The 17,960-nt window shown below is 47.7% G+C and overlaps 1 protein-coding gene across 2 annotated transcripts; it reads right to left on the bottom strand.

The window, feature by feature from the left end:
- Positions 1-12,902: 12,902 nt before the first annotated feature.
- Tcf23 (transcription factor 23) lies at positions 12,903-17,691 on the bottom strand. 2 transcript variants are annotated; one of them, XM_048353604.1, is made up of 4 exons: positions 17,400-17,691; positions 17,327-17,369; positions 16,510-16,752; positions 12,903-13,439 (listed from the first exon to the last, which is right to left on the bottom strand). In XM_048353604.1, the coding sequence occupies exons 1-4, from the start codon at positions 17,546-17,548 to the stop codon at positions 13,260-13,262; spliced, it is 615 nt and encodes a 204-aa protein (XP_048209561.1). In that variant the 5' UTR covers positions 17,549-17,691; the 3' UTR covers positions 12,903-13,259. The 2 variants fall into 2 exon arrangements, with proteins under 2 accessions (XP_048209561.1, XP_048209560.1); XM_048353603.1 differs by having other exon boundaries at positions 17,327-17,691.
- Positions 17,692-17,960: the final 269 nt, after the last annotated feature.

Raw genomic sequence — 17,960 nt, forward strand, 5'->3', positions numbered from 1 at the left:
TGACAAGGTGTTGTGCAAAAGGGATACAGTTACATAGTAGGGTAGTGTGTGCATTTCTTGTGATATCTTACACCCTGTTTTTCTTTCCCTTCCCGAGGTCAGGTAGACATATATACAATACACAGTGTACCAAAAACATATACAGTAGCCACGTGGCCTACGCCAAAGGAAATTCACCTAGGGCTTTAAATGTAATGTCAGCAATAGGGTTTGCGTCTCCTTGTCTTATATGAATGTACATACATAGCTTTTGAGCTATTGTGATACACTGAGAGGTCTATTTTTGACCTTTATATGTTGAGTAGTTGTTTGGTTTTAGTTACATAATGTAGGGCACTGACCCAAACCTGTGGGCAAGACCATTTGAGAAGAAGTTTTTGGTTTCACAGACCTGGTCTCTACTGTCTCCCCCTCCCCGCACCTTAACAGTCATATATCAAGGCGATTATGCCCCTTTGTTTTCTGTGTTCTAGGCTTGTCTCGCTCAACATTATTTGTTCAAGTTCTGACCATTTCCCTGCGAATACCAATATTTCACCATTCCTAATCGCTATGTAGTATAAGTACCCTATTTTTTGGATCCATTCATCTGTGGAGGGGCATCTGGGTTGTTTCCATATTTTGGCTATTGTGAATTCCTACTGAGCTCTTGATCTTTTTCCTTATTGATTTCTAGAAGATGTTTTCATGGAAATGAGATTATATCATGCGTGGAGCTCCCATACTGTTGATTTTGCTTCTGATCATAGTGGTTTTACCTCATTTGTTTTCTCCATGCTCCCTTCACATTTGGGTGTGGCTCAGTGGTAGAGTGCCTGCCTTGAAGAAGAACGAAGGAGAAACAGGAGGAGGAGGAGCCTGGGGAATAACTTAGAGGACATTGCTTAGGGAACCCAGTGAATGGAACTGTTTCAAGAACCATGGCGTAGTTCAGTATATAGGAAAAAGAGTAAAACAAGACCACAGAAATCCACAGGTTTGACAAATTGGAGGCCATTAGTAACCTCAGCAGGGAAGCTTTTATTTATTTGTTGTTTTCAGAAAGGGTCTTGAGGCCAGGCTGGCCTCAAACTTATGACCTTCCTCTCTTAACCTCTTTTTTTTTTTTTTTTTGGCCAGTCCTGGGCCTTGGACTCAGGGCCTGAGCACTGTCCCTGGCTTCTTCCAGCTCAAGGCTAGCACTCTGCCACCTGAGCCACAGCGCCGCTTCTGGCCGTTTTCTGTATATGTGGTGCTGGGGAATGGAACCTAGGGCCTCGTGTATCCGAGGCAGGCACTCTTGCCACTAGGCTATATCCCCAGCCCTCTCTCTTAACCTCTTAACCAAGGCCATTTTAGAGGTCAGGCTGAGTTGGGCGCTTGGTTGGAATATGTTAGTGGAGATAGCAACAACAGAGAGTTCTTCTAGAAGATTGGAAGTGTAACTCTGGTAGAGCACGTTCACGCGCGTGTATGTGTGCGTGCGCACGCACACACACACTGATGGGGGAAGAGAACAATTCTTAAAGTTTTCTACATGGGTGGCTAGATGGGAACTTAGACCCAAGGGACTTTGTTTTAAACAGGAGCTGGCATTCTAGAGAGTGTTGACATGCTGGTGTAAATCAGAAAATGACTCAGGAAAGAGAGAAAAGCTAGCATGCAAAGCAAGCATGCTAGGAATGAGGCCTTTAGAAGGGACAATGAGGGTGTGACAGGGCACCCACAGGAGACAGGCTTCTAAGGGAGAAGTTACTACATGGTGAGTATGGCCATAGCAGCTAGAAACCCATGGGGGTGGGAGTTAGTAGGAAGAGGGAATATCCTGCCTGGTGGCACTTGTTTTGTTCATGAAGTATGAGTGGAAGGCAAACTGGGAGGTTCTGAGGAGAAAAAGAAGATCGGAAATAAATATTTTAGAATGTAGGAAAGAAACACAGAGAAATGCCCCAGAGTGATAAATGCTTGCTGGAGATTTTTGGTGGAAAATTTCAAGGGAGCCAGTGAACACAGTGGCGTGTTTACGGTAGCCATGTTCAGGTAAGGTGTGGAGGGAGAAGAGTGGGTTGGGATTGGCTTGGCTTCACATTTTGTGGAATAAAAACAACAGAGAAGAGTTAAAGTAACAGCAACATAATAGTGGACCAGAGCTGGAGAGAGGAAGCAAGGACATGAGGAAAATGGCTAGCAAACCAGAAGAAGGTAGAATGAATTACAGGTTAGTACAAGATTGAAGAGACTGAATCATAAACAGTGGCCTAGGTGAAATTGGAGAATAGGGAATAGGGATCAACATATCAAACCACAAGACTTGAAATAGAGATTCTGGAAATGGTGTGGTTATTGGTGGTGACGAGGTGAAGGGCATAACTGGAGGAGAAGGTGGTTATAGGGAGGTAATAAAAAACTGGGATCCAGAGGTTGGGAAAATCAAACAGTCTAAATATTGAAAGGTGACAAGAACAGGGAGGGAGCTGGGTGCTGGTGGTTCACGCCTGCAAGTCTAGCTACTAGGAGGCTGAGATCTGAGGATTACAGTTTGAATCCAGCCCAGGCAGGAAAGCCCATGAGACTCTGACCTCTAATTAAGGATCCCCTAACCCTGCCCCCCACCTCAAAAAAAGCCAGAAGTGGAACTAAGGCTCAAGTGGTAAAAACAACAATAACAACAACAACAACAACAAAACACCTTAGGGACAGCATCCAGGCACTGAGTTCATGTCCCAGGACTACCATCACCACCACCACCCCCCCCAAAAAAAGAAAGAAAAAGAATAAGGAGGGAAGGGAACTGGGGTGCCAAAGTCTTTCTGGGGAGTCTTCAGGGAATGACTTGGGGATTAGGAGAAATCGCCACCAATAAGGCTATCAGGGACAAATCAGCTGGCACAAATTTTAAAGGGCTGGTGTTCTTTAAATTGGAGGGAGGTGCAACAGTTAGCAAACAGCACTAAGGAGTAAGATAGGCACCTACTCACTCCACGTCCATCCAAGAAACTAGGGCCTGGTCAGTCCTGGGGCCTAGTCAGTCCCTTTCATACTAGTGAACTTAGCAGAGAAAGGCTGGTTGAAGTACTGTTGTCAATTGCTTGTACCATTTTTAGCTCTTGTTGAAGTCATTTCTGTCACCGCCTTTGGCTCTGCTTCATGAGGAAACCCTTCCTTGACTTCATTTGTTTCCTTTAGTGTCCTGAGTCATTGGAGTGAACTGTAGCATTCTGTAACTTAGTAACAGTGCGGTGTTCCATTCAGGACAGGTTACCAAGGTCTCTCAGACTAGGGTGACACATCAGGAATTTAGAAGATGGTCATTTTTTCCTAGGAGGCTATGGCCATCCACCGGCTCGGAGATGGCAAGGCAGGAGGCCTTCCTTGGTGTGTCTGCAGGAGTGGTCCTTCTCTGAGACCCACTGTGGCTACGAGGTGACCCTTCTAAGGCCTAACAACTGATGGGGCAGGCCCAGGGTCTTCTTTAAGAGAACCCATTGGGGCCTGTTTGTGGTGAGTTTCCTCAAGAAATCTCAAGATTACGGTGTTGGTCCGAGACTCCCAAGTGAGGAAGACTTGTCTCCACCATGATCCTTGTTCAAGAGGGAAAGTATGACATTTGCATGGTTTCATGGCTCCTGAGAGGATAAGGGACTGAGGGACCATTGTGGCTAGCATCTTCCCATTCCCACATTGTTTTACTAGTCCTTAATGGACCCCTGATATCATTCATCTCTGAAGACCAAGCCTCCGCATGTGAGGGAGAGCAGGAGAGATGAAATCCTCCTTCCAGATTCAAGAGGTGTTGCAAACATAAAGTACTGTGACCTGGAGCTTCTGAGAAATCCATGCAGTTACTTAAAGGAAGGTGCAGGTGACAATCCGACTGCACAGCCAGGACTTTGGGAGACAGCTAGTCCCAATCTGGAGGTAAGGGTGTGTGCCACGCCTGTAGATAGGAGAGTCTTCCAAATGCCTGGGACAACACGGAGAAGAGAAACTCAACAGGAAGAGATTTCATGAACAGGGACCCTTTTTGCCACGGTAGGCACCAGCATGCTCCAGACTAAATAGTGTTGTTTTAGTCAGTTGTGGGCTTGAACTCAGGGCCTAGGCTGTCCTTGAGTTCTTTTGATCAAGGCTAGTGCTCTACCAGTTTAAGCCACAGTTCCACTTCAGGTTTTCTAGTGGTATGGGAAGAGTCTCACAAGGACTTTTTGCCTGGGTAAATAGGATTTCTAAGGGCCTTAATGGAGCTGAATGGAGCTGACCTTTTTTTTTTTAACCAAAAACTGGTTCAAGGCATGTCTCAAGTGGTTGAGTACTTGCCTGGCAAGCGCAAGGCCCTGAGTTCAAACCCCAATACTGAATAAAAGACTGGCTCACAGAATACAACTGTAGTGATAAAACATGTCATCTATAGGGCTGGGGATATAGCCTAGTGGCAAGAGTGCCTGCCTCGGATACACGAGGCCCTAGGTTCAATTCCCCAGCACCACATATACAGAAAATGGCCAGAAGCGGCGCTGTGGCTCAAGTGGCAGAGTGCTAGCCTTGAGCGGGAAGAAGCCAGGGACAGTGCTCAGGCCCTGAGTCCAAGGCCCAGGACTGGCCAAAAAAAAAACATGTCATCTATAGGAAGTTGAAAGAAATTTCTATTTTTGCTCTGTCTAGTGCCCTTGACAGACCTAAAAGCTTGGCACAATCTACAATTTATACTTTTAAAAAAAGTTTTAAGAAACCAGCAAGTGCATATAAAAATAGATTTTAAAATAAGCAGTTTATCTTCTGCTTTATTTAAACAGAGATTTAAGGGATGGGAAGTATGGAGATACTTAACTGGGTTAGGATAATTATAAGCCAGCCATCATGAATCATTAGAAACCTAGCCTACCCTCTCCCTCACTCCTCAGGGGAAAAAAAAATCCTTCCTGGTATAGGAGTTTCCTGCAAACGGCAAACGTTTTCACTGGCAAATCACACAATTTTCCTGTCAGTTCACTGTGGCGATGTCTAGGAATGTGTTTACAATCTGGTGTTTTTTTTTGTTTTTGTTTTTGCCAGTCCTGGGCCTTGAACTCAGAGCCTGAGCACTGTCCCTGGCTTCTTTTTGCTCAAGGCTAGCACTCTGCCACTTGAGCCACAGCACCACTTCTGGCCGTTCTCTATATATGTGGTGCTGGGGAATCGAACCCAGGGCTTCAATATATAGGATGCAAGCACTCTTGACACTAGGCCATATTCACAGCCCCACAATCTGTGTTTAAAAATTAGCCTTTACAATGCCATTATTAACACAGAGAGATAAGGGTGAACACAGTAAGGGCAATCTGACTCCATGGTCGTTCTCCATTCAGGGCAGTGATGACTCAAGTCAGTAGTGTGATCACTCGGGAAGGTCATGAACACTTTAGGAAAGATGCCATTTCTCCAGACTTCTTCATAGGAGAGGGCAAACATCCAGCCGGAGAGTGTTCACAAAGATCGCCATCACCTCAGCTATCTTCATGACAGGCAGTCATTCACCAAGCTTTACTCTCTCTGTGTTCCTGCTTTATTTCTGTAATCATGACCAAGTGCAGTGTTTAGTGTCCCTCTATAAAAGGGGAGTCATGTTCAATGTGTGCTTGGTCAGGAGGTAAGTCAGACACCCACAGAATCTTAGCTTTACTGGTTTATCAGTTAGAAAAACAAAACAAAACAAAACCCACTCTATCATCTGTTACTTATTTGTTTATTTTTGTGCCAGCAGTATGAGGGCATAAACTCAGGGCCTGGGCACTGTCCCTGAACTTTTTTTGCTCAAGGCTAGTACTCTGCCACTTGAACTACAGCTCCACTTCTGTTTTTTTTTTTTTTTTTCTGTGGTTTGTTGGAGACATGAGTCTCATAGCAGACTTTGCTGCCTGTGTTGGCTTCAAACCGTAATCCTTAGAGTTCAGCCTCCTAAGTAGCTAGTATTACTGGTATGAGCTACCGGCATCCAACTTTTATTTGTTTTTCATCATTATTATTTTGAGATAGGCTCTCTCTTTTTTTTTTTTTTAGCTTAGGCTGACCTAGAACCTGTGATTCTCCTGCCCCCACCTCCTGAGTGCTGGGATTACAAGCATGTCTACTATGCCAGACTATAATAATGATTTTTTTTTTGCCAGTCCTGGTGCTTGAACTCAGGGCCTGAGCACTGTCCCTGGATTCTTTTTCTGCTCAAAGCTAGCACTGTACCACTTGAGCCACAGCACCACTTCTGGCTTTTTCTGATTTATGTGGTACTGAGGACTAGAACCCAGGGCTTCATGCATGCTAGGCAGGCACTCTACCACTAAGCCACCTTCCCATCCTACAATAGTGATTTTGATTGCGAGAAAAGGCAAACTGGAAAGGCCAAAGAAACACAGGTGCCACCCAAAGGGTGGGGGATAAAAAGTGGGTGAGGTAAGAGTCCCAGAAGCTTGGGAAAGGCTGTGGAAGTAGAACTCAGACTTTAGAGGAAAGAGCTCCTTAATAGTTGGTACTGGCATCTTTTTTTATTGTTCTTTTCTTTTCTATCTTCCTTAATTTCTTTTTCTTTTTGTGGTGCAGTCTTTGAGTGTGAACTCCTGCTGTCCTTGAGCTTCTTTTGCTCAGAGCTTGATCTACTACTGGTTTTCTGCTGGTTAATTGGACTTGGATTTGTTTCGGCAATTTGTCTGTCTGGGCTGGCTTCAAACCATGATCCTCAGATCTCAGCCTCCAGAGTAGCTAGGATTACAGGCGGTGCCCGGCTTGTTTTGTTTTTCTTTGGATGGGGTCCCTACGCAGCCACGGGCTAGCCTATGGCCTCTGGACCCTCCAGCCTCAATCCTTAGTACTAGGATTACAAGCATACACCACCACACCCCGCTGACAATGCAATCTTCTAACAGACGCAATAAAGTCTTGTTGTGAGAGAAAGGAAAAAGCTGGAAAGGAGAGTGAAGTGTAGCTGCCAGGATAAATACCTGTCACCACCTTAGCACCCTGGCACTGAAAAAAACAACAAAAAACAAGCTCCTCCCATCCTGTGGGCTTCCTCTAGTGCCCTCTACTGGTGAAGGGGCTTAAAGTATATTTCATATATAATAAATAATATCCTATAATATAATCATACAATTATATATGATGCTATATAGATGTAGATGTCATCATAAAACCCATGTTTGGAAAGGAGGAGGGGAGGGAAGGAAGTGAAGGGAATATGATAAAGGGGGTGAACTTGTCCAAAGAATACTACACATCTATGAAATTTTGCACAATAAAATTGCCTTGCCGGCTGGGGATATGGCCTAGTGGCAACAGTGGTTGCCTCTTATACATGAAGCCCTGGGTTCAATTCCCCAGCACCACATATACAGAAAATGGCCAGAAGTGGCGCTGTGGCTCAAGTGGCAGAGTGCTAGCCTTGAGCAAAAAGAAGCCAGGGACAGCGCTCAGGCCCTGAGTCCAAGCTCCAGGACTGGCAATAAAAATAAAAATAAAAATAAAATTGCCTTGTATTATTCAAAAAAAAAAAACAAAACAAAACAGAAGGTACTTGAGGAAGTTTCCAATCCATTTACTTTTTGTTTTGTTTTTGGTACTGGAGCTCGAACAATTGGCCGAGGATGCTGTTTTCAAATTACAATGGGTTTCCATCTGGACGTAACCTCATCTTACCTGTAGCTACCCTGTAGGGATTATGGCTAAACTCTGCTCCAACTACTTACCCAACTACTCATTTCCTCATGGCATTGAAGATCTTGATACTTTTGTATTAGTCTATTTTGAGTGCCTCCATTGCAGTAACTCCTTCCTGAGCCCTAGTCAACGGGTGAAGCATTTGAGAGAGTAGAGTCTAGATCTCTAGCAGCCCAGCCAGCTACCATAAACCAGCCATGGTTCCTGGGCTGGATCACATAGAATCTTCTCATTCAACCTGGACCCGATCCAGAGGTTCTGAACCACCAAAGTCTTGATACAATGGTGAAGTTAGTCAGACCAGCTTGATTTATTCAACTTGGTCTTTCTATTTCTGTCATTCTTGCTCCTATTTTGATTCCTGGACCATGTATTTTGATACTTTTTCTGAGGTTAAAAACCTCAGTTGTCTCCAGGTGCCAGAGGCTTGTGCCTATAATCCTAGCTACTCAGGAGGCTGAGATCTGAGGATCATGGTTCAAAGACAGCCAGGACAGGAAAAGTCCTGTGAGACTCCTATACTCAATCAACTACCAAAAAAGCCAAAAGTGGAGCTGTGGCTCAAGTGGTAGAAAGCCAGTGTTGAAAAGTAACAAAAACCAAACAACAACAAAAACCTTGGTTGTCTTTGCTGAAGATTCTCAACATACTTTAATGATACTGCATCTGAGTTCCTACTTCTGTCCATACCAGTAACTCATTAGAAGGCAGCATCTACCTCTTTATAGAGTATTTTCTGTGCTCTATTCATAAGCCCAGAGCCTTGTCCTGTATTCCTGCTCAGCAGCTATGTGGCGGATTTCCCTCTCATGGGCAACACTATCCTCACCTTCCCATGCCAGGGATGTGACTGGGGGCGGGGGGGAGGAAATCCAGGTACAAGTTTACCCCTGAGGCTCTTCTTCCTCAAAGCAGGGACGGTACTGGCAGTTTGGGTGCTGCTGGTGGTGACAGAGAGGAGAGAATGGGAAGGGAACCTGCTTGCTGGCTGGATTGTAGGATCTTGTGCAAGGAATACAAAGCGAATCCCTTGTATCTGCCCTGGGCAGAAGGTAGAGCTGTGGTGATATAGAGTGACAGAGTCTGGATCATTCTTGACTATTACCAGCCTATCTAGAGCCTAGGAAATCGATCTAGAGTTGAACATTTCTGGTCTCAGGACTCCTTTACATTCTTTAGCAACAACAAAAAAGCCATGGGGTTAGGAATGTGGCTTAGCGGTAGAGTGCTTGCCTAGTATGCACGAAGCCCTGGGTTTGATTCTTCAGTACCACATGAATAGAAAAAGCCAGAAATACCACTGTGACTCAATTGGAAGAATGCTAGCCTAGAGCAAAAGAAGCTCAGGGGCAGTGCCCAGATCCTGAATTCAAGCCCCAGGACTTGCCAATAAATAAATAAATAAATAAATAGCGGAACACTGGGTTGGGGATGTAGCTCAGTGGTCGAGCACTTGCTGAACATGTGTAAAAGCCAAGCCTTGAACACTCTTTGCTTGTATGGATTGTATTTATTAATATAACTATACTAAAAGTTAAAATAGAGCATTTAAAATTATTTATTCTCAGATAACTTTAACCTATCCTATGTCAGTATATAACATATTTGCGAAAAAATATTTTGCATGATAGAAACTATTTAGCGAGAAGGGTATTATTTTACATTTTTGTAATTATCTTTCATGTCTATCCTAATAGTTCCTACCTGATTCTGCATTCTATTTGTTGCAATAACACATATCATGTGGCTTCTAGAAAATTCTACTATACTTGTGACAGAATATGAGTAAAAAAGGCAAGTAACTGAGCATAGGGATACACACCTGTGACTCTGTAACTCTGTGTAATTGCATAACCCTGGGGAGGAATCACAAAGCCAGCTAAACAAACGAACAGGCGATAAATAGTATTTGTATTACAAAAATCGTTTTGGTCACTTAAAACACCTCAGTATTCCTAGGCTACACTTTGAATACCTCTGATACCTCTAAACACTCTAATAGAGCAAGGGTCAGAATAATTTTTTTCTTTTACTTTGGCTTTTTTCGGGGTGGGAGGTGGTGGTGCTTGTTCTGGGGCTTGAATTCGGGACCTGGGCACTGTCCCTTAGCATTTGCTCAAGGCTGGTATTCCACCACTTGAGCCACAGTTCCATTTCCATCTTTCGGTTTGATTGGAGATAAGAGTCTCACAGGCTTTCCTGCCTGGGCTGGCTTTGAACCACAGTCCTCAGACCTCAGCCTCCTGAGTAGCTAGGATTACAGGTGTGAGCCACTGGCTCATGTAGAAAATCCTTTTTCTACATGGCCAAGATCATAAATATTGTAAGCTTTTTAGTTTCTATCTAAGTAACCAGAAGCCATAAATAATACTTAAGTGAATGTACCTGTGTAACAATAATACTTTATTTACAGATAATACTTTATTTACAGATGGGGCTAGATTTGGTCCTCTGGCCCTGGTTTGCCTACCCTTGATCTAGAATAGAAAAGGCTGACAAGGTTTGTGCCATAACAGGGAGAGGGTTGGCTAGCTCCTCCTCGCTGGGCTCCTACCCGAGGAGAGAGGAGGAATTTCTCTTGAGGAAGATTGGATCTATTTCTGCAACTCTCACCTCCACTTTAGCGAACTCTACAGTCCACATCGTAGCTAGCTCACCTCAGCTGCTACCCTACTTCCAGTCCTGCATACCTAGGGATGGGGAAGGTGGCGCAAGAAAACTGGGTGGACTGGGTCCACTGGGGTTCAGATACCTGTCTGGTTCCTAAGCCAGACCACTTTCACATCACTCATCAGCCACGTTCCATGAACTTTGGGAGCACTCTCCTTCTCAGGGAGCTGTGGTTGGAACCAGATCTCAGCTGTTTTGCTGCCTCCCATTGCTCTTACCCACTGGCTCCTCCTAGTGTTGGCAGGGAGGAACTGACCTCCTAGCAAGCAGGTGTCTTCCTCTGTTGAAAGACAAAGGAAGTCACTTTGGGTTCTGGTTGGAGCATGGATCCCAACCCCCAATTTAACTCTTCTCAAGAGCAGCACCAAGCTTATCAGAGAGGGCAAGGCCCATCCCTTCCTCTGGCATTCCCAGTCATCTGAGGATTTAGAGCCCGAGCCCCTCCCTCCCCTGGGAGGATTTAGAGTTCAAGGCCTACCTGGGCCTAGTGAGATCTTGTCTCAAAAATAATGTGTGTGTGTGTGTGTGTGTGTGTGTGTGTGTGTGTGTGTCCATTTCCTGGTGTTCATTTCAACAAATATCATTTTAAATGATCAGATGCACATAGGCATTGTGCCTTTGAGTTCCTCTCCTAAGGGGGGATTTTTTTTTTTTTTTTTTTGGCCAGTCCTGGGGCTTGGACTCAGGGCCTGAGCACTGTCCCTGGCTTCTTTTTGCTCAAGGCTAGCACTCTGCCACTTGAGCCACAGCACCACTTTTGGCCAGTTTCTGTATATGTGGTGCTGGGGAATCGAACCCAGGCACTCATGTATACGAGGCAAGCACTCTTGCCACTAGGTCATATCCCCAGCCCAGGGGGGATTTTTTTTAAAGAGCTTATTCTAATGAGATTTGTCTTCCTTAGTCCCTCATGAGTTTCATCTTTCTTTTATCCTCCCTTGGTTTCTCCACCAGGGTAATGTGGTCACCCTCAAGGCCTCAAGGGATGAGGTGAGGAATAGAATCTGACAGGGTGAGGCTGGGCAAACTCAAAACCAAAGGCTACTCAGAAAAAGCTCCAGGCTCTCAGGGAGACCGCCATTATACACCGCCCCCCCCCCCCCAAAACCTGCCCCTTCCTGCCCAGAAAGAGATTCCTTGCCACCAATCAGGAGGAAACCCATTTGTGGCCTCTCTCACCACCCTCCAACTCAACCTGAGAAGTTGCGAGTAAAAATAGAACATTCAGGCTGGACTTTTATGGTCTTGAGAGGAACACTGCTCATGCCCTCCCACACCTGGTCTCTGCCCCTGCCTGGCCCGGTCCGGCTGCCGGGGAGCAAGCGGCTCAGCACAAGCTCTCCAGGGTCTCTCTGCAGCGATGTGGTTCCAGGCAGATTTATGAGTTCGGCCTTGGCGGAGGCCTTCTCCCATGGCTCCCAGCCACGGCCCAGCTGCTCTCCCACAGCCTGAGCACCTCGGGCTGGGACGTTCTGTGTCTCTTACCTCCGCCCCAGCTTGCTGAGTCACCCCCAGCCCCTTCCCCCACCCCTGCTGCCCTAGCCAGTCCTGTGGAGGAACAGACCCCATCCTCGACCAGCCTGCTCAGGCCTCCTCTGCACTCAGGATAACGGCTGTGTTGGGACTCTTAGGTCTGGCCTTGGGTACTAAAATTTGAAGAACAACAACAAAAGGTGTTTCTTTTCCTACCTGGATATCAGGGGCCAGCTTTGCAACTACTATCTGACCTGGAAAGTTCATCTGAGTGTGCACAGACTCTATGGTCAGTCCTCCAGTGATTTCTTCAGAGCCATCTTCATACTTCTGACCCTCGAGGCAGGACTTGAGAGCCTGTGAAGACTATGCCTGTGGAGAGACTGGCCTAGGGGGCTCACTTCCAGATCAATTGTAGAAATAACACCAGAGCCAATGAGGCTCTAGGCAATAATGGAACCAGGTGTCCATAGACAGCCCCTCCCCCCCCCCCCCCCCCCCCCGCCTGTCTTGTTTGTCCTGCCAGTAAGGTTTCTAACAAGGGAAAGATGATCATCATGAGGATACACATTCTTGTGTAAAGCTTGGTCTTTTCTGGCTATAAGCATATCAAGGTCCTTCGAGAATGTAGTAGATCAATATCCTCCTTCATATGCAGGACCATAAATGGCTGCCTGGTTCAGTGAAGGTCAAATTGCCCCTGGGATAAAATCTTCTCACACTGGACAGCTTGGGGATATCTGAGTGTCTCTGGAAACAGGAATGTAAGCAATGTGAGTTTAACCTGCAGATATAACTCCTGCCAAGAAAAGAGTGGAAGGGTGCAGGGCCCAGGGAGGGAGAAACATGTTGTGATGAGGGGCGGCTGGAAGGACCCTGATCCAGACACAAAATCCTGAATTCCTCTCGGCCTCTTGGACATTGAGGAAGCATCTGGCGGTATCATGAAAATGTCTATCTCTTCAGTTTTCCTTCAGGCTTGGTGACCCCCTCCACCAAGAGCTGTTCACACAGCTACCAAGAACCTCTCTAGCCCTCCCCCTACCCCATTGCACCTGGGGCTGCTGTTGCTCTGGCCCCTCCCTCCACATCTGCTCAGTAATTACTTCTTCTGGCTCCTTGCACTGGTTGGTAGGAGCTTGAGGGGGGAAGGGGAGGGGTGGTGCCCTAACTTGACTTTGAACCCAGTGCAAGCCTTTCCTTTCCCACTTTCCTGTAGCTGCCACAGTAGAGCCACAGGAGACCTCCTCCTGAGTGGCAAGGGTTAGGATGCCCGCCCTGAGCTCCCTGGAACTCTCCACCATGCTTCACTTCTTCCTCCTGCTGGACCTTGGGTGTGGAGCCTGAGTGGAGTTCAATGGCTGAGCCAGAGGGGACACAGCAGGTAGAACTGGTAGGAAATCCAGGTCTGTTAGAGAGAGTCACAGTCCAGGAGAACAGGATGGCTGTGAGGGTCATTTGTCACCGAGAGCTGACACCAGTGACTTGGTGGGAAGGGCAACATCTGGCTCTCCAGAGACGTGGGCCTCTACCTCTGCATCCCTCGTTCTTTGATCAGAAGCAATGACTGTGGCGGAGTCAAGGCCTGAGCACTCCAGACCTCCTGCGTAGAGACGAGACCGCATGGGCCATTTCTGCAAGGCAAGGGATGGGAACTGGGTTACATGCTGTTGGGCCACCTCTGTAGTCCAGAATCCTGGATACAGGAAGCTCCCTTCCCCTGACTGACGCTCTCTCCCAGCCATTGCATTCAGATAACAGAGGCTGCCTCACCAACAGCATCCTGAGCCCGACTGAAAAATATAGGAGGAGCCAGCTAGGAAGAATGAGGGCCCTAAGAGGAGCAAGACATGATTGACAGGCAAATGGACCAGTGCGATGAGCAAATTTAGCAATCACCAGAGGCTGGGCAATGGGTAGAGCCATGGGAAGGCTCCTTCTCAGCTGTGGTCCTCCAAGGATGGTACTTTCTTCCAGAAGGAGTAAAGATGGTCAGAGAAAATGCCAGGAGACCTGGGCACCAGTGGCTCATGCTTATAATCCTAGCTACTTGGGAAGTCGAGTCAAGGCTAGCCTGGAGAATACATATGAGATTCCTTCCCAACCGGTTGCTGGGCATGGTGGTGTGTGCTTGTCCCAGCCACATGGGAGGTTGAGAGCAGGAAGATCTCGGTTCCAGGTCAGCCTTGGCAGACAAGTCCACAAGACTCCATCTCAGCAGAAATAAGCTGGGTACGGTGGTATGCATCTATCATCCCAGCTATGACAATAAGCTTAAATAGGTGAATCGTGGACCAAGTTCATGCCTGGGCAGGAAGCAAGACCCTATCCAAAAATTAACCAGTGCTTGTAGGTAGGGATGGGAGGGAGACTGTGGAGGAACTAGGAAAAAGAAGGAGTGGCGTTGTCCAAAAAGAAATGTACTCTTTAGCTCACTTATGTAACTGTCATCCCTCTGTATATCACCTTTGTAATGACAATAAAAATATTTCTAGGGCTGGGAATATGGCCTAGTGGCAAGAGTGCTCGCCTCCCATACATGAAGCCCTGGGTTCAATTCCCCAGCACCACATATATAGAAAATGGCCAGAAGTGACGCTGTGGCTCAAGTGGCAGAGTGCTAGCCTTGAGCAAAAAGAAGCCAGGGACAGTGCTCAGGCCCTAAGTCCAAGCCCCAGGACTGGCCAAAAAATAAAAAATAATAAAATAATAAAATATTGATCACTATTTAAAAAAATTTCTAAAAACTATCAGCCAAGGCTCTCAGTTCAAACTCCAATACTGCTAAAATAAGTAAATAAATAAAAGTCAGGGGGAAAAAAAGAGCTCTTCTGGGGCTGGGTGGAAAATAGTGTTCCTTGGCTAACTACTCCCTACCAATCTGCCAGAATTCTAGACCTAAATGGGGTCTCTCCTTCATTCATTCTTCATTTTTTTCTTTAAAAAAAATTTTAAACTTTTTTATTGTCATTATCAAGGTGATGTACAGAGAGGCTACAGTTACGTAAGTTAGCTAATGAGCACATTTCTTTTGGGACTGTCACTCCATTCGTCATCATTTTTAATGGTCATCACTTAAGTGCCTCACTTTGGTGGCCATTTTCTAACTAATGACCATATATGTCACCCTAGGATCCTGAACAGGTTATGCCTGGGGCATGTCAGTGTTACCCATGTAATCTAAGATTTTTGGATTTTAGCTGTGTTTTCAAGAAAGAAAAAATTCAACTTCCAGCTGTATATTTAGAGGAGAGAGCTGATGAAAAGTATCCTCCATGAAAGTGGAGTTGACACCGTTAGAAGGCAAAGGTGTCCCTCCTTCATAATAGTGTGCTCCTTTGCTTTTTCTTCCTTCCTTCCTTCCTTCCTTCCTTTCTTTCTTTTTTCTAGCACTAGGGTTTGAACTTAGGATCTTCCTCTTGATTGGTTTTCTTGCTTATGTCTGGTACTCTACCACTTGAACCACACCTCCAGTCCAGCTTTTTAGAGGTTAATTTAGAGGTCAAGTTTCACAGACCTTTCTTTCCTGAATTGTGATTCTCCTCCACATCTCAGTCTCCTGAGTATCTAGGATTACAGATGGAGTCATCGGGTGGCAAACTTATAATAATGAGCTCTTTTGGGTGGGGTGGGGTGTCAGTACTGTGGTTTGAACTAAGGGCCTGGAAGTTCAGGGATACCCTGAACTTTTTTTTTGTTCAAGGCTGGTGTTCTACCACTTGAGCCACAGCTCCATTTCTGGCGTTTTGGTGGCTCATTGGAGATAAAGACTCATGGAATTTCCTGCCCAGGCTGGCTTTGAACTTCAATCCTCAGGTCTCAGCCTCCTGAGTAGCTAAGATTACAGATGTGAGCTACCAACACCTGGCTAACAATGCACTCTACCCAGCTCCTTACAGCACCTGCTTAATGGCTGTGAGAAATATGTGTGAAAGCAAGGTGTGAACAGGACACTGTGGGCTTAGCTGCATTCAGCCACTTGACCTCCTTACACTCATCCTCCATCTTCCTTTGGTCCTCTTAGGCATGAGGAGTTTAACAATACACTTAAAGTCCTTAGCCCAACTTCTGTTTTCTCTCTAACATCCACTTGGTGATGGCTGCTATTGCAATGGTAATTGTACTTCTCTTTTATTCTGTACTCTAGCAGTGAAAGTGAGCCCATTTCTTATATGCATTTGCCTATAATAAAGCAGAGGTTCAGAAAAGCTAGGGACAGCCTGGCATCTGATGGCTGCTGGAAGCCCGGGCCCCACATTGCGGTCCCCCCAGCTCAGTTGCATCTACAGCGCTAGACCATAGATCTACAGCGCTAGACCATAGAGGGGTGGATGTTCGCAACTGCAGTCTAGAGAACATCGAGGCAGGCTCAGCCAGGCGGGGGCTGCTTGGTGATTGAGGATTCATCTGCATTTCATTTTCATTGCCCAAGTCCCAGCCCTTGAGCCTTCTCTTCTCCCCGACACTAAAATCCCCAGAATCGTGCACTCTTTTGGAGGAATTGCATCCCCATGCAGATAGTCCATCACCACTGCACCCCAAGAGCTAGCCTCTCAGAGGAGCAGAAGGAGACTGGCGGCTATGTCAGCTCTGCCCAGGGCAGAGGCTCTATCCAGTGCGCCCTCGTTCCCATGCCCCTCCCCGAAGCCCCAGATGTTTAGCCCTCCCCACCCCATTCCCCCTCCCCTTGAGCCCATGAGCTACCTTGAGAGGGTGCAAGTAGCGGAGTCCACGCAGGAAGGGTGGCCAGGAAGGTCCAGGCAACTCCTGGCCGAGTGTGCGGGTGAGGTGGGCGATGTAGCTGGTAGCCAGTACCAGCACGTCCAGCTTGGAGAGCTTGGTGTCTGGTGGCACCGCAGGCAGAGCTGCCTGCAGGGCCAGGAAAGCCTGGCGCAAGGTCCTCACCCGGCTTCGCTCCCGGGCCGCGTTCTCGGGGCTGGCCTCGCTCTGCGCAGAGAGCTCGGATGAGTGGGCTGCCCGTCACCCCGGCTGTCTCTCCCTCCTAAGAGCACCCTAGGGCAGCGGCGATGGAAAGTAGACGCTGCTGAGCCTCCCCGCTTCTCAGTCGAGCTCTGTTTTATAGCTGAGGGAGGCCTGGGCTGGGCCGGATGACAACAGGGATGGCAGAGCCTGGCTCAGAACCCGTGTCCTACTCCACTGACGGTGGAGTTTGAATCCTGCCGCACCCTTGGGGTTCCAGGAAGCACAGAGCCCTGCCTTGCCTCAGAGGAGATGCTGCTGGGTCTCCGGCTGCTGTCTGCTGTTCGAGCACCCTCCCCTGGGCCTCAGTTTCCTCAGGAGGAGTAAGTGGGGACCACTCTCCCTGAGCTGCTCTCCTGGTAAGTCTAGCCGTCATGCAGCCCAGCCATCTGCCCAGAACCATGAGCTTTAAGAGTGGCAGTTGGGCCACTGTTGAGCAGGAATGGTGGCCCTGAGGAGGGTCCTGTCCTCCCAGGAGGTCCTCATCATCCTTTAGCCTCTGCTCCCCGCACCTCCCTCCTCTGGTCCAGAGTTTCCTTACCTTGCCATGAGCCGGCCCCTTAGCCCTGCTCCCTCGAGGGCTCGGGGCAGCCCGGCTCCATCTTGGATCACTCCAGCTGGTCTCTTCCCATAGGTCCTGCCTGGTCCTGCTGAGGCGGCTCTTCTTTCTGGCCGTGCCTGGCAGTGACCGTGCTTTGGCCTTGGTGCGGCCATGGCCCATTCCTGGCATGGCTGGTACCCCTCGGGCCTCCCGCTGTGACATGCCACTCCCCTGGGGCCTGGAGCTGCAGCGCCCAGAGCAGGAGCACAGTGCCCGGGGAGGCCTCTGGGCTCAAGCTAGCTGGGACAGGCGGGCCATGCAGCCGGCAATGTCCACATCTGAGGAAACTGGCGCCAACTCCGTCCGGCTTTGCTCCTTGCTCTGGGAACATTGCCCACCCGGCACAGCCCCCGCGAGAAGCCTCCGCCTGCCTCCCACCCTGGCTGAGGGTGGGGGCACGGGATGCGGGGAGTGGCCAGGCCCTGGGATGCGGCCCTTGCAGAAGAAGGCAGAGCAAGTGGGGGGGGGAAGAGCGCCCTCCCCTCCACCCATGGCTGACCCACTACAGTTCTAAGATGGACCTGTCCCTTCAGCCGTGGCGCCCACATTCACGATGGAGTCGTGAACTTCTGTC

This window comes from Perognathus longimembris, chromosome 8 (genome assembly GCF_023159225.1).
Source record: "Perognathus longimembris pacificus isolate PPM17 chromosome 8, ASM2315922v1, whole genome shotgun sequence".
In the NCBI taxonomy this organism is placed as follows: Eukaryota; Metazoa; Chordata; class Mammalia; order Rodentia; family Heteromyidae; genus Perognathus; species Perognathus longimembris.

What these genes read in the sequence shown, in the direction of transcription:
- Tcf23 (XM_048353603.1), bottom strand. Translation starts at nt 17,548, where the DNA reads ATGTCACAGCGGGAGGCCCGAGGGGTACCAGCCATGCCAGGAATGGGC. An exon ending in AGGGGCCGGCTCATGGCAAG is followed by an intron (nt 16,753 to 17,326) that starts GTAAGGAAACTC and finishes CTCTCTGCGCAG; the next exon opens with AGCGAGGCCAGCCCCGAGAA. An exon ending in GCTACTTGCACCCTCTCAAG is followed by an intron (nt 13,440 to 16,509) that starts GTAGCTCATGGG and finishes CTTGCCTTGCAG; the next exon opens with AAATGGCCCATGCGGTCTCG.